The following is a 15,165-nucleotide window of genomic DNA, read 5'->3' as shown; positions in this document are numbered from 1 at the left end:
GAGGTCATATATACTGGACATTGCCCTTCTGGAATGTACCACAGCTAAAGTGCTCGGAGCCAATAGAAAGACAATACAATTTTGGTTGGACCTTATTGAGACTATCAAGAAGTTTTTGAGATCCTTCTAACTTTGGGTCAATTCTATTTTAATTTCTTGTCATATTTATTTATTCTATGTATTTATACATAGCCTTACGGTTATGGGCGATCTTGGGCTTTGTTGTAAATAGTTATATACACAAAATGTTTAATAAATAAAGAATCACAAAAAAAGAATAGCCCGAACGTCGGGACGGAGGTATCGTTCGTAAGCAGCAGAAGACCACCGCCCCATAGCTTTAAGGGTTAAAACCGGAGCAGATGCTGCCGCTGTTGTTGCTGCGCCGATGCGCAGAGAATGAGCAGTATAGCGGTCTGGGGGCAGTCCACAGAATTGGCAAAGGAGGCGTAGGTGACAAGAAAACCAGTTTCTGGACATTGTTTTCCCTGCCTGCGTGACGAACAGCGGCTCCTGCGGATCAGCACTGGGGCGGTACCTCAAATAGGACAACATGGAAATCAGAGGACAAAACACAGTGTTAGACTCAGAGATGTACACGATTACGCCTTTAGAATTTTTATCAGTTTTTGAATGTTTTAAAAATAATGTGAAATGGTGATCATGAATTGAGACATCAGAAATTGTTAGATTGAGATTTGGGTCAAATGAACAAGTGCGTGAAGAAATTTCACCACCCCTTAGAAAACCAAAAAAGGCTGTGAGAATGACTGTTTCTAACAACTGATCGGTGTACGGCCCAAAACACCCATCCCGTAATTTTGATATGATTTGTTTAACCAAAGGTAGAGTAAAAGGGAGACGTTTATCATTGCCTTGTGGAGATTGTCTTTTGATCCCGTTCAGCAAAAGGCGAATGGAAGGATTTTCCAAAATACTGGAGGCAGATGGATCCAGGCAGTGCATATGGAATTGAATGCCAGCGACCGTACTTTTGATTGAAGAAGGCTGCAGTTTTCGATCCTCGAAGCAGTGGACTATAAACGCACTAACATATGATATATTGACAGGCAGAGCAGCTACAGATAAAGCAGCACAAAAACTGATGAAATAAGACCATGCAGAGTCATACGATTTTAATGTAGAACTAGCCAAACCCCCCCGCATGTACTGCGCAGCAGAATGCATATAGGATTGAAGAGGGTTATTCAATCTAGAATGGTTTGGCTGAAAGGCGGGCATTCCAGGCTTGATTGTGCTGCAGCTGGACACAGGAGATGAAATTTCTGAAAATTGAAACGAGACAAAGAATTGGCCACTTGGTTATTCAAACCGGGAATATGTTCTGCATGAAAATGATAGTTCCCCATAACTGACAGCCATGTAAGACGTCTCATGAACCTGTTGATAAATGGAACGGATGAACGCCTCTTATTAATTATATTAACCGCAGCTTCGTTATCGCAGAAAAACATAATTTGTTTCCTAGCCCAGTGTTTACCCCACAGAATGCATGAAACGATGATCGGATACAATTCTAATAGGGCTGTCGAGAAATCACCGGCAGGTAAGGAACGCAATTCTTCCGGCCAGGCGGACGCAAACCATTCGTTTTTGAAAATTCCCCCGAACCCTACGGAAGGTGCAGCATCAGTATACAGATTAAGAGCTAAAGATGATTCCATGAAATCATTAAGAAAAAAGGAAATGCCATTCCATTTATCTAGAAGCAGAGACCAAAATTTTAGCTCAGATCTACATCCTGCGTCTAACGTAACTATATCACTGAGAGCTTTTGCAGATTTAGAAAGGTCAAGAAGCCTGGAAATAAATGATCTGCCTTGAGGAATTACTCTCATCGCGAAATTAAGGTGCCCCAAAAGAGAGAGCAAGTCCCTTTTTGAAAAAGATTTTGAATTTTTTGCGACTTTCATAACTTGTCTTATTCGAGCTAATTTCTCAAGGGGGAGTGAAGCTTGCATGCGATTTGAATCGAGAGAAATGCCTAAGAATTCGATGACTTTGACTGGACCCACGGTCTTTTCCTCCGAGAGAGGAACGCCTAAAAAAGTGCGTTTGAGAGTCGAGATAGAGAAGTCTGATTTTTCGGAAGGAAAATCTACCAGGAGAAAATCATCTAAAAGATGAAGGACGAAGAATAATTTCTCGTTATTAAGAAGAATCCAGCACAAAGCCTCAGACAAGGTATCGAATATTTTTGGACTGCTACGACAGCCAAAAGTGAGTCTAACCGCAAAATACAATTTTTTTCTCCACTCGACACCGAACAAATGCCACTGTGAGGGATGCAATGGCATAACTTTAAAAGCATCGGAAATATCTGCCTTTGCAAGCCAAGCTCCACGTCCTGCCTTTTTTATGAAATTGATGGCATCATCGACGGTGTTATAAAACAGAGAAAATGGGGCTAAAGGAATAAGGCTATTGATGCTGTCAGCCAAACCATTGTGGGGAGCAGAAAGGTCGATAATTAAACGTTTTTTACCCGAATATTTTCGAGTGGCTACCCCTATAGGACTTACCCTAAAAATCGGGAAAGGAGAATTATCAAATGGGCCTATCATGAATCCTTTCTTAACCTCTTTCTCGAGCAAGGCATCCACAATTTCCGGCTCCTGAGATGCGGACAATAGGTTATGGCAATGAAAAGATACAGCAGGAAAATGCAGCAGGCCAGCAAAAAAACCCTGAACAAGACCAGTCAGTAAATAATCCACAAAACCGCGGTCAGGATGCTTTCTCAACGCCTGTCCCAGCTTGGGGACGTTAATGGGAGTTGATGGTTTTATTTCTTTCGCTCCATTTTTATGAAGCGGGTTCTCCTCGGGCACACAGACTTTGGGTGGGCGTTCCCACAGTAGCTACAAACATGAAAATATTTACAATTATGCATCCTACAAATATTTTCATTGAAATTAAAGCAGATAGGAGTACCAAAGTTATTCACCTGGGGGCCAGATTTGTGGCTCGGGCCGGGATGAGACATGGAAGAAATAGGCTTAGATTTAGAGCATAAATTAGAAGAATGCGAGAGAGAGCCGCAAACAGAGCAGGACAGGATTTGGTGACCTGTGAAGTGTCTACTTATGAGCGCGAGATCGACCACGGACCAGTCTAGTCTCTGATTAAAGCGTTGAATGAACATGGCTGCCTTTGCAGAAAAAGACTTGTGATACTCGTAGAACAGAACCCCACCGTAAGAGAGAGCTAGGTCAGAAATAATGGCCAGATAAGTATCTAGTTCGGCTCTGCGCGCTGGTTGGACCTCACAAATAACATCCCTATAAACTCCAAATGCGGTACAGAACTCGGGAAAAGTTAGAATTTTTGAAAGTCTAGGGTCCCCATCTTTTAGCTCGACCTGTACGTCACCACAGTCTACTATACGCCGTTCACACAGCTCGGAGCCCAGCAAGAGTTTAACGAGGTTAATGTCATTACCTGCCAATATCTGTCCCCTCAGCTGATGAGAGATAGCAGCAGCTGGTGGGAAAAAAGGCGAGCCAGTGGAAAGAGGTACGGCGGTTGCTAGGGTCCTTTTAGGTACAAATTCCGTGGTGACGTCATCAACTTGAGGCTGGCGCGGATCGGAGACAGCAGCGGTTGAAGCCAGGGTGGATGTCGATTGAGCAGAGACGGTGGTCGAGGAAGGTCTAGAAAGGGAGCCGCCTTCCAGTGTTGATATCCTAGCGGACATGTCGAGGAGAGAAGATTGGACATCAGAAAGTGCCATAAGCACTGGATCATCTGCTGAAAAAGCACTTTGGCCCGGACGAAAAGAGCAGCTGGCCCGTTTTTGTGCTGGGGCTTTGCTGGCCATCTCAGGATTTTTTCGCTTTGAGGTGTGCTTTTTTCCGGAGGACTGGGGAGGAGGCACCGGCGGAGATTCAACAACTGGAATAATTAGAGAATCGCAGAGGAGGACAAATAGGTCCTCGTGAGAGGCGCCACGCGGAGGCTGGATGTCATTTGTAAATAGGGTTTCCAGTATCTTTGCCACGGGCCAATCGCCGATGCATGGTTGGGACGAGGATTTATTCGCCAACCGCCGAGAACTCCTACGAACGGTAGCGTTATCTTCCGGGCAGGCATCCTGCCCCAGCTGGTCCGATGGTGATGCCCGGGTTTCCTCAGAAGAGTCTTGCCATTCTTCCTCGACAGCGGCGGAAGTCATAGCCGACAATAGGGTGAGTAGAATCAGTACTTTTACGTTTAACAACATGAGTGATTTATTAGTGTACAGAACAGCAGTAGTGAGCAGCAAGCATGTATGAGCAAACTGAATGTGCTTTAAATAGGGCGCCTTGTTTGAGCTTGGCCATTGAGCAGCGAGGGGAGTTAACCAGCTAATGCAGCTCAGCTGGAGCAGATCAGCTGACGGGGCAGTGTTGTTAGCAAATAGCATTAGCAGCGTCTTGACTACCTGGCCTGCCAGAACTGACGCTGACGCTCAATTAGTCGGCTCGGAGCTTGAGTTTAATTTCAGTGTTATATATTTAGGAAATCTACCTACAGGGCTGAGAAAGGTAGATAGATATTTGTTACAAATACTTTTAGCAGGTAGCAAGAAAGCAATAACTAGGAAAAGGCTAAGTAAAGATTCCCCGACAATTGCTGAATGGATAGAAATAGTTAGGGAAATTTATGTTATGGAACATTTGACTTTTTCTTTAAGACATGCCCGAAAGAAATGTGAAGCATATTGGGAAAAATGGATATCCTATCTGAAAACAAATTGAGATGTATAAGCCTTTATTTATTTATTTTTATGTATTTATTGTTTTCCATTTTCTTTTTCTTTTCCTGTTTCATATGATGCTGAGCAATTCTGTTAATCATGATTTTGCCTGATGTCCCTTGGTCTGTCTGTCTGTTTTTATTTATTTATTTTTTTTATTTTATTTTTTTCTTGTCAAAAATAAAAAAAAAGAAAGTTTAAAAAAAAAAAAGAAAGGTTGGGGCATGCCAAATGGTAGGGGCGCGGAGAAGGGTCTTTATTATTGGTCGTGAAAGCTGTCGGCCAAGGTGTGCGGCAGGGTTAGTTTCTGTTGTAGCAATTGACCTGTCGGCACACCTCCTTTCTGCACGCTAATTGCTCCAACCTGCAGCTACCCCTGTCTTGTTTTCTGGTCTGCTTTAGTAACACAGTCACCAAGCAGTGTCTTTCCCATTGGATTATAGATGGTATTGCTCTGTCCTATGAGACTCTCATAATGGCTTTGCATCTGCAAATCCACAAGGACTTGTTGAGTTCCCTTCGAAAGGGAACGCCTCAGGTTACGCATGTAACCTGGTTCCCTGAAAGGGGAACTAGATGCTGTCATGGTGTTGACACTATGGGAATGGCATTACAAACCCCTCTTAGGGAACTGGGTTACATACATAACCAGAGCTAATTTTTCCTTCAAATGATATTGAATCTGTCCAGTGATATTTTTGATAGCACATTCACATTTTGTAACAACATTTCAATCTTACCTGGATGTTTTTTGTTTCCTTCGTCTGCTAAGAAATGAAGTCCTCTGGTGTCTCTATTTAAACTCTGAAGTTCATCAGGTTTGGGTTGTAACAATTTCTATTTTTGAAGGAATGGTTCATAAAATCATTTTCTAAAAAAAAAGTAAAAAAAAAACTTCCACAAAGATTTTTTATCCTTAATCTCATGAAATTCATCTTGTTACACTTGCACATTTTGTCTGAGGGAGTGCACTTACCTGTGCATTCACCGCAGCTAGGGTCGCCAACCATAGACAGTAGATGCAGCTCGGCTGCTTCAGGTACGTCAAAAGTGCCGCCATCTTGGAATCGTCAACAAGGAGACCTGTTTGAATGCTTGAAAGGAAAGGAGATGCCTGTCACGACCTTTTCTTGTCTAGTTTCATTGTCATATTCTGCTTAGTTTTCCCTGTCACCATTTGTTCTCGTTCTTTGTTTGTTGTTTCTTAAGTATTCCTTTCTAATTACAGTGAGGAAAATAAGTATTTGAACACCCTGCTATTTTGCAAGTTCTCCCACTTGGAAATCATGGAGGGGTCTGAAATTGTCATCGTAGGTGCATGTCCACTGTGAGAGACATAATCTAAAAAAAAAATCCAGAAATTACAATATATGATTTTTTAACTATTTATTTGTATGATACAGCTGCAAATAAGTATTTGAACACCTGTCTATCAGCTAGAATTCTGACCCTCAAAGACCTGTTAGTCTGCGTTTAAAATGTCCACCTCCACTCCATTTATTATCCTAAATTAGATGCACCTGTTTGAGGTCGTTAGCTGCATAAAGACACCTGTCCACCCCATACAATCAGTAAGAATCCAACTACTAACATGGCCAAGACCATAGAGCTGTCCAAAGACACTAGAGACAAAATTGTACACCTCCACAAGGCTGGAAAGGGCTACGGGGAAATTGCCAAGCAGCTTGGTGAAAAAAGGTCCACTGTTGGAGCAATCATTAGAAAATGGAAGAAGCTAAACATGACTGTCAATCTCCCTCGGACTGGGGCTCCATGCAAGATCTCACCTCATGGGGTCTCAATGATCCTAAGAAAGGTGAGAAATCAGCCCAGAACTACACGGGAGGAGCTGGTCAATGACCTGAAAAGAGCTGGGACCACCGTTTCCAAGGTTACTGTTGGTAATACATGGTTTAAAATCATGCATGGCACGGAAGGTTCCCCTGCTTAAACCAGCACATGTCAAGGCCCGTCTTAAGTTTGCCAATGACCATTTGGATGATCCAGAGGAGTCATGGGAGAAAGTCATGTGGTCAGATGAGACCAAAATAGAACTTTTTGGTCATAATTCCACTAAACGTGTTTGGAGGAAGAAGAATGATGAGTGCATGGGGGTGGTAGCATCATGCTTTGGGGGTGTTTTTCTGCACATGGGACAGGGCAACTGCACTGTATTAAGGAGAGGATGAACAGGGCTATGTATTGCGAGATTTTGGGGAACAACCTCCTTCCCTCAGTTAGAGCATTGAAGATGGGTCGAGGCTGGGTCTTCCAACATGACAATGACCCAAAGCACACAGCCAGGATAACCAAGGAGTGGCTCTGTAAGAAGCATATCAAGGTTCTGGCGTGGCCTAGCCAGTCTCCAGACCTAAAACCAATAGAGAATCTTTGGAGGGAGCTCAAACTCCGTGTTTCTCAGCGACAGCCCAGAAACCTGACTGATCTAGAGAAGATCTGTGTGGAGGAGTGGGCCAAAATCCCTCCTGCAGTGTGTGCAAACCTGGTGAAAAACTACAGGAAACGTTTGACCTCTGTAATTGCAAACAAAGGCTACTGTACCAAATATTAACATTTATTTTCTCAGGTGTTCAAATACTTATTTGCAGCTGTATCATACAAATAAATAGTTAAAAAATCATACATTGTGATTTCTGGATTTTTTTTTTTTAGATTATGTCTCTCACAGTGGACATGCACCTACGATGACAATTTCAGACCCCTCCATGATTTCTAAGTGGGAGAACAAAATAGCAGGGTGTTCAAATACTTATTTTCCTCACTGTATTTATAGTTATAGGCTGCCTGCATTTTTCTTATAAAATAAAGATACTATTATTATTATTATTTTAATTACTATATTATATTTAATCTTAAATACTGTATGTTTATTATAATGAAATGGTGTTATTACTACAATTATAATTATTTTTTATATTTTTTTAATCATAATAATTATTATTAGTCATATTGATCTATCTATTGAAATTGTGCAGCCCTAGTTGCTCCTGATATCAGCTTGTTCACAGTTTTGTTGTCATTTTTTACAGGGACCAGGGGGCCGTTCTTCGTACGTCGCTAACTCAGTTAGCTGGATTTGATTGTCGGCGATTTGGTATGATCTTGGATTGTTTGGTTCTTCGACGCTCATCCTGGACTTGCTGTCATAGCAACAGGTGCGCAAACTTAAACCTGCTCGGGAGCAGAGGCTTATCTCATGTTAACAGGATTAGATCCCGGCTTCATAAGCGGAGCTGATACGGGAAGTCCAGCGCAGTGCACTTTCTGAGATATATATATTTTTTCTCGTGACTTGTGAGATTGTTGTTTACATTATTAATTTGTTGGAAACGCACATTTATTTTCGACTTGTCGGAGTCGGGCTTTAACTACAGCACAAACTGTTTGCATTGCCCTAAGATTATTTGTGAGTGGCTCAATTCCTTTACACTATTGGAGATGCGGAGAACGTTATGGAAAGTGCTGTCGTCTCATTCGGAGTTTACCTGGCGTTTTTAGGTTTAAAAAAACAGTTTTAGTTTTTTTGTGGCATTTCCAAGCCACTTAAGAGCCAGTGTTGCAAAGCAGTTTTTTTAAAGCAGTTTTTTTTTAGGCTATCATATTTTTTTATGAAGATTATGCAATCATGACCACATCATACATTTTGAGCGGGAGTACGATATTTTTATTGCTGCCGCACATTCGGACAAGCCAGCAAAGACCCAAGCCTACATCCTTCTCAACATTGCTGGCCCAGATGCCATCGAACGAGAGCGTTCTTTCGCCTACGCTGCTGAAGTGCGCGTGCCGGGAGATGGCGGAAGGATCATTACACATGCTGAATCTTGAGAGGACCCCGAATGTTTGAAGAAAAAAATTTGTGAAATCTGCAATCCTCAAAACAACAGGACGATGGAAAGACACACATTTCATACCAGAGGTCAGAAACAAGGTGAGAGCATTGAATCATTCATTAGTGATTTAAGGATTAGGGCTAAACTCTGCAGTTTCGGAGTGACAATTTGAGAAAAGCTCTGTTAAGAGATAGCGAGCTAACACTTGCCAAAGCCATTTCAATCTGTCGGATAGGCAAGGCAAGGCAAGTTTATTTATATAGCACATTTCATACACAATGGCAATTCAAAGTGCTTTACATAGAAGAAATTAAAATAATAAAAAGAAATAAGACTAATTAAAACAGTTTAGAAAAATAAAATAAAATACAGTACAGTACAAACAGTCGGACGAACATTGGCACAGTGCTCATTCAGTAAATGCACAGCTAAACAGAAGTGTTTTGAGTCTGGATGTGAATGTGACTGTAGGAGCCCGTCTGATCTCCTCTGGAAGCTGGTTCCAGCATAATAGCTAAAAGCAGACTCGCCATGCTTAGAGTGAACCCTTGGTGTTTCTAGCTGATATGATCCGAGTGATCTGTTGGGTTTATATTCTGTGAGCATATCTGCAATGTATTGAGGTCCTAGGCCATTGAATGATTTATATACCAGTAATAATACTTTAAAATCAATCCTAAATCTAACTGGGAGCCAGTGTAAAGACCTGAGGACTGGTGTGATATGTTCATATGTTCTGGTTCTGCTCAGAATCCTGGCGGCAGCGTTCTGTATGAGCTGCAACTGTCTTATGGTCTTTTTGGGAAGGCCAGTGAGGAGTCCATTACAATAATCCACCCTGCTGGTGATGAAAGCAGGGGCGTCATGAAAGCCAAAATTCTGGGGGGGCACAATCTGAGAAGTTGCAATTATTTTCTGACGGGTGATATGGATCATGTTAGGAGGGATCAGGGGGTTTCTCCCCCTGAAAATTTTTAAATTCTGGCTGCTAAACATACCATTTCAATGCAGTTTGGGAGGGACAGAAATACCTTAACGGAGCTAGCAGCAATAACCCTCCTCTATCTGAGGACTAAGTTAAAGTATCTATTTTGTAAGTTTATGTAAAAGACAGGTTGATGAAAGAACTGTAAGCTCAAATTCAAAAGCTTTTGAAGTCTACTTCATTAAAGCATGTTTACACACACACTTACTGTACACTTAGGCCTACTACACATGATTTTAAAAACAGTACCATTGCAGTTTTTATGTTATGATTTTAAATTGGCATGTGACCTAAGAACGATCTTACATTAAAGGTACATAAAGGTGCTGAGGTCTGACTTTGTGGTGCTCTGAAATTAAGTTATTTTAATATTAATATGTGATGAAGGACTTTGAAAGAAGTTTGACAGATTTCAGTGCTGAATAAGGTTAACACTACCCCGTTTATTTGAAAATGGTTAATATTTGACAGAAATGTAAAAAAGTTATCAAATCAAACGTAATATATTATATTTAATATCATCCGATAACTAATTCAATGCCGATTTGTTGCTTTGCCCACTTAACACTTCAAGACCATCTGTAAAACATTGCCAGCTCAACGTGCGAGACGCTTGAACATACACAGCAAAGATTCTAGAGCGCTACGCGCGTAGACACCATATTAGGAAAAAGGGGCGGGCTGATGCTGACCGATTTATTACACATCCAGAAGAATACATTTGAGTCGTTATAGGCTCTGGTATATCTGGCACGTGCCCCCTCACTTTGAATGGGCATGATGCCACTGGATGAAAGCATGCACAAGTTTCTCTAAGTCTTGTCTGGAAACAAAGCATCTAATTCTTGCAATATTTTTCAGATGATAGTATGCTGATTTAGTTATTGCTTTGACATGACTACTGAAACTAAGGTCTGACTCTAGTGACACACCGAGAATCCTGACTTGATTTTTTGTTGTTTGACCCCTAGAGTGAAGGTATGCGTTCACCTTGAGAACTTCATCTTTGTTTCCAAACGCAATGACTTCAGTTTTGTCTTTGTTTAACTGAAGAAATTTTTGGCACATCCAACTGTTGACTTCATCAATGCATTGGCACAGGGAGTCAATGGGGCTGTAATCGTTAGGCGATAGGGTTAAGTAGAGCTGTGTGTCGTCTGCATAGCTGTGGTAAGCAATTTGGTTCTTTCTCATTATTTGGCTCATTGGGAGCATATACAGGTTGAACAGGAGTGGCGCAAGAATTGAGCCTTGAGGGACTCCGCATGTCATGGATGTCCACTCAGACTTATGGTCTCCTATACTCACATAATAACCTCTCCCAACTAAGTATGACCTGAACCAGGCATGTACTGGTCATCGGGACTACCGGGAGATTATTAATCGTAAATATATTCTTAAGTATATTGTTGTATAGTCCAATTCCGGGCTTATGTGTCTCTCTCATGAAGCCGCATGAAGCTGATGCGAGCTACGAGACTGACAGGTCTAAACGTGTGATGAGCACACGTGACGTGTTCACTGAACATTGGCCAATCAGAATCAAGTTCAAGTTCTAGACTTGAAAAGCGGCTGCTTTATAACTGCAGCGATGTGATGATGTGCAATGAAATTCAAGATGTTAAGTAAGAAATAATTGACGACAGGCTGTTGAATTATTAGAAAAATAATGCACACCCGAGGTGGTAATGCGGTCACGACGCGAAGTGAGGCAAAAATTAGTTTTATTCGAATTATTATTATTTTTCTAATAATTCAACGGCCTGAAGTCAATTATTCCGCTTATACTACAGTTACCACACCTCGAAACATTGTTCAGATTATGTATTTCAAGAAGTTGGTAAAGTTTTTGTCATTAAAACGCTCTTGTATGTAGGACTAATTTCTTACGCATCTAATCCAATGCCTCTGTTGCTAATTCCAAAACGTCATTTTAGAGTTAGTAACGGAGGTTTGAGCCACTGATAGCAGACTAATGCTGGGGACACGGGTCACGACTAGCTGACACATTCTCTGACTGTTTTCATCGACTGCAGCAGATTTTAAACACCGACTTTGAACACAGACTGAACGCGCTGAACACGCCTTTGGGGCATGATCAGTCATCAAATTACATTCATAAACCGGCCTTAAAGTGTGTCCCTGGCTTTATGCAGTTATTAATGCAGTTATTAGAGAGAGAGATGTTGCAATAATGAGACAGAAAAGCATGTGCGTCAATATTATTTATTTATTTATTTATTTATTTATTAATTCAATTCGTTTTAATTCATTCGTTCATTCTTTTTTTTCTATTATTGACAGATGACAGTAGACTAGCCAAATAAATGAAAAAAAAAAAAGCCTTTTAACAAGTAGGCCTATCAATAATTATGTATTTGTTATTATCTGCAATAAAAATCCGTGCTGCAGGACTATCCATTTATTTAGCATATATTCAGTTTTATTTTCTATTGATTATAGATAGGAATATACTTTATTTATTAAAATTAAACTGCATGTTTACATTGATTGTGAAGCTAGACATTGAAAATTGCAGATCAAGCGCATGGGGCTAAATGCTTTTTCTTGTTATGAATTGTATCCTATTTTCCGTTATTACAGTTGACTAGTTGGCCCGCCTCCAGCCGCTCGTTTTTTTCCGGAAAGACTCGGTACAGCCTATCTTTCTTTTATAAATATAATAAAACTAAAGACTTTTTGGAGATATGAAGGATGCAATACTACTCTATAGGTACTCAAGATTAACAGGAGATTGAGTGAAAATGAGCATTTCACCCCCCCTTTAATGTACGTATAGACATGTAGTGTGTGTCTGTTTACATGCATAGTGGGCCGGTCTGGATGTGTCATGATTCTGCACTCATGTCCTTGATTTTCTTTAGTCTTGAGGCAGAATCATGACAGACCCGTGTTTTATGTGCAAACACATGGCCTTTTGCTGGCCATGTGCTTGTGCTGTCTCGTTCCTTGCCCCACCCCCCTTGTTATCCTCGTTTAGTCATCATTGCTTTAACCTGGTTACCTGTTTCCCTCATTAGTTTCTCCCTATTTAATCCCCTTGTGTTTGCTGTCTGCCGGTCCATTGTTACTTGTTACATGATACAAGCTGTCATTCTTTATGTGAAACCAACCGTGAGTAACCTGTTAAATGATGTTTTATTAACAAGGTTCGGGAGGAGCACGTTCAGATAATTAACACAAGTGGAGAGCACTCAGCAATCAATGGTGAGAGGTGTATATATACGCAGCAGTCTCACCTCATTTCATTGACAGTTTTTGCAGCATCCCTCCACCACCCCTTCTCCACGCTTCTAGTCCTAAACACTTACATACGGGGGGAGTACTCTGGGTTCGGGCCGAACTCCGAGCTCGGAGCCCTCCCTCCGGACAGCACGCCAAATACGCATTAAACTTTACCCCTTCAAAATTATATGTAACTGTGAACTCGTGAAAAGTCTTGTGAAGAGTTTGATCTGTCTTAGCTGTTAATTTATTGTTCAGTTTTCTGAGTCTTAGTCTAGTCTTGTTAGTCTTACATTGTCGATCCTGTCTTGTTTTGCCCCCTCGTGGGTTTTGTTTTCCCTGTTTTTCTGTAATAAACGTAGTTCACTTGCATACTGTCTGCATTTGGGTTCATCTCCTTGCACCATCATAACAGGATGAAGTCCAGGGCTGATTTTTCGTCCCAGTCCAGCCCTGACCTGAACCATTTAAGGACTATCCCAGAAAGCCCCACCCAGTTTTCCAGCCTGTCAAGAAGTATGTTGTGATCGACAGTGTCAAATGCAGCACTGAGGTTGAGTTGTACCAGCACTGATAATTTGCCTGAATCAGTATTTAAGCGAATATCGTTTATTATCTTTATGAGCGCTGTCTCTGTGCTGTGGTGCGGTCGGAAACCAGATTGAAAATTGTATGTGTCCAAATTGTAAGTATCCATTCGAGCATAAGGCCATCCTTAAAAATATTTTGGTTTGCAGTTACAGCCAAAAAAAAAGAAAAAAAACGGGTCGGTAGGTAGGTATATATATATGTATTTTTTTTTTTCAAGATTCAAAGTAAAAAAAAAAGTAAACTTTTGGTGATGGTGATTTACATAGGTATGGATTTAAACAAATTAGCATATTGTTACGTTACTGACTGGGTCTTCAACCCGTGCCTTCGGGCGCATAATTGCAAACCTCATTTTGATGCAGGCTATATAGACCACAATCATTTGAAATCTTTGTCAAAAAACATGTTTATTGCATGAATTCCAGCTGCATTCATTTGAAGAAGAAAAAAGTGAGGCAGAATCAAGAAATAAAGAAGCCTCTAGATTTCAATTAAAGTGGATTTTCAGAGGAAAACAAATAAATTAAAATGACTAGAATTCACAAAATAACAGTTAATTGCATGGACATGCAATGTAATACCCATGAGAAAACATGTTAATGTGTTACTGAATGTTTACATCCATAAACAAATACTGTATATCATGGAATGTGTAGGAACCCTGTTAACATGACATCCCTTTGACCATTGCTCTGGCCAAACTATAGCATCTTTGGAAAAGGTGCCCTTTTAAGTGCAGGCTTGTGCTTGCACTGTGGGCAGACTGGCAACACAATTTTATAATTCTTCAGAAGGTCTTTGTCCTTCTCAGCCCCAGGTGCTGCACAATATGCACATACATCCTTCCTAACTTTCAGGTTGTCTGAAGCATAGTAGGCAAACTCTATTGGAGTCGGACACACCAGCTGCAACCTGATGAACACTGTGCCATGCAGGGAATCTTCTCCTAAGACAAGTGGATATCCTTCATTATTAACTGTTATCCTTATCCTATAGTTTTGTTTTATAACCTAAATGGACAGAGACTTGCCTTCTACGGTCAACATGGAACCACAGTTGTAGTCATGCTTGAATAGCATTCTCTGGAGTGCCCGCTGATCACGAACTGTCAGTGACTTGGCATAGATGCAACGTGGTTTTCCAGTCATAACACTGGATTGTAGCTCGTGCATTCTGTCCCACAAGAAAACTGTTCTTGCATCCCTAAATCAGCCAAAGAACAACAATAAAGTTTGCTTACAAATGGCAAGATTGCTTATGTGATTTCATGCAACAAACACCACCACAACACTGTACATCAGTTAAAACCTACAGAGAACAGCAGATAACATGACAAAGTTCAGGAGTGTGTCAAATTCTTTAAATGCATACCTGTTGTGTTTCTGCGACAGATGTCAGAGTTTCCTTGCTTCCACTTGGCATGTCTTTTTCAGATGTTTCTTGTCCAAACAAGGAATCAAAAGACTGAAAGAGTGCTCCATCTTCTGAAAGCAGAGGATCTGGTGTCCAAGCTGGTAGGTCTCCCTCAACACTGCTTCTCAAGGGCTTACAACAAGCACAATCACCACATTTGCGAAATTGCACAATGTAATTTCTCTCCCTACAATGTTTGGCCATGAATGTTTTGTAGTTTTCCTTATTTGCAAGGTCTTTCTTGTGGTACTTGCTGATCTCTATTGAAGCATCAATTTTGCCAATAATATCAGCCTGTTCCTGATGGATTGCAAAAT

At 41.0% G+C, this 15,165-nt stretch overlaps 1 protein-coding gene across 11 annotated transcripts in view; it reads right to left on the bottom strand.

Moving 5' to 3' along the window:
• LOC311081592 (cytolytic toxin-alpha-like) overlaps positions 1 to 15,165 on the bottom strand; it is an 83,504-nt gene that overhangs the window by 54,094 nt on the left and 14,245 nt on the right. For all 11 annotated transcript variants that reach the window (XR_014605938.1, XR_014605939.1, XR_014605940.1 and 8 more), the window contains exons 2-3: positions 5,736 to 5,853; positions 5,500 to 5,596 (exon numbers count right to left, since the gene is read on the bottom strand). Coding sequence is in view for 5 of the 11 variants with exons in the window: in XM_084112138.1 (XP_083968264.1) it covers positions 5,500 to 5,596; positions 5,736 to 5,819 (181 nt within the window). In the remaining 6 variants the exon portion in view is untranslated. The remainder of the gene's footprint in view (positions 1 to 5,499; positions 5,597 to 5,735; positions 5,854 to 15,165) is intronic.

This window comes from Abramis brama, assembly GCF_963993115.1.
Source record: "Abramis brama genome assembly, chromosome: 4".
NCBI classification, from domain to species: Eukaryota; Metazoa; Chordata; class Actinopteri; order Cypriniformes; family Leuciscidae; genus Abramis; species Abramis brama.
This window is presented reverse-complemented; position numbering and strand designations above follow the sequence as displayed.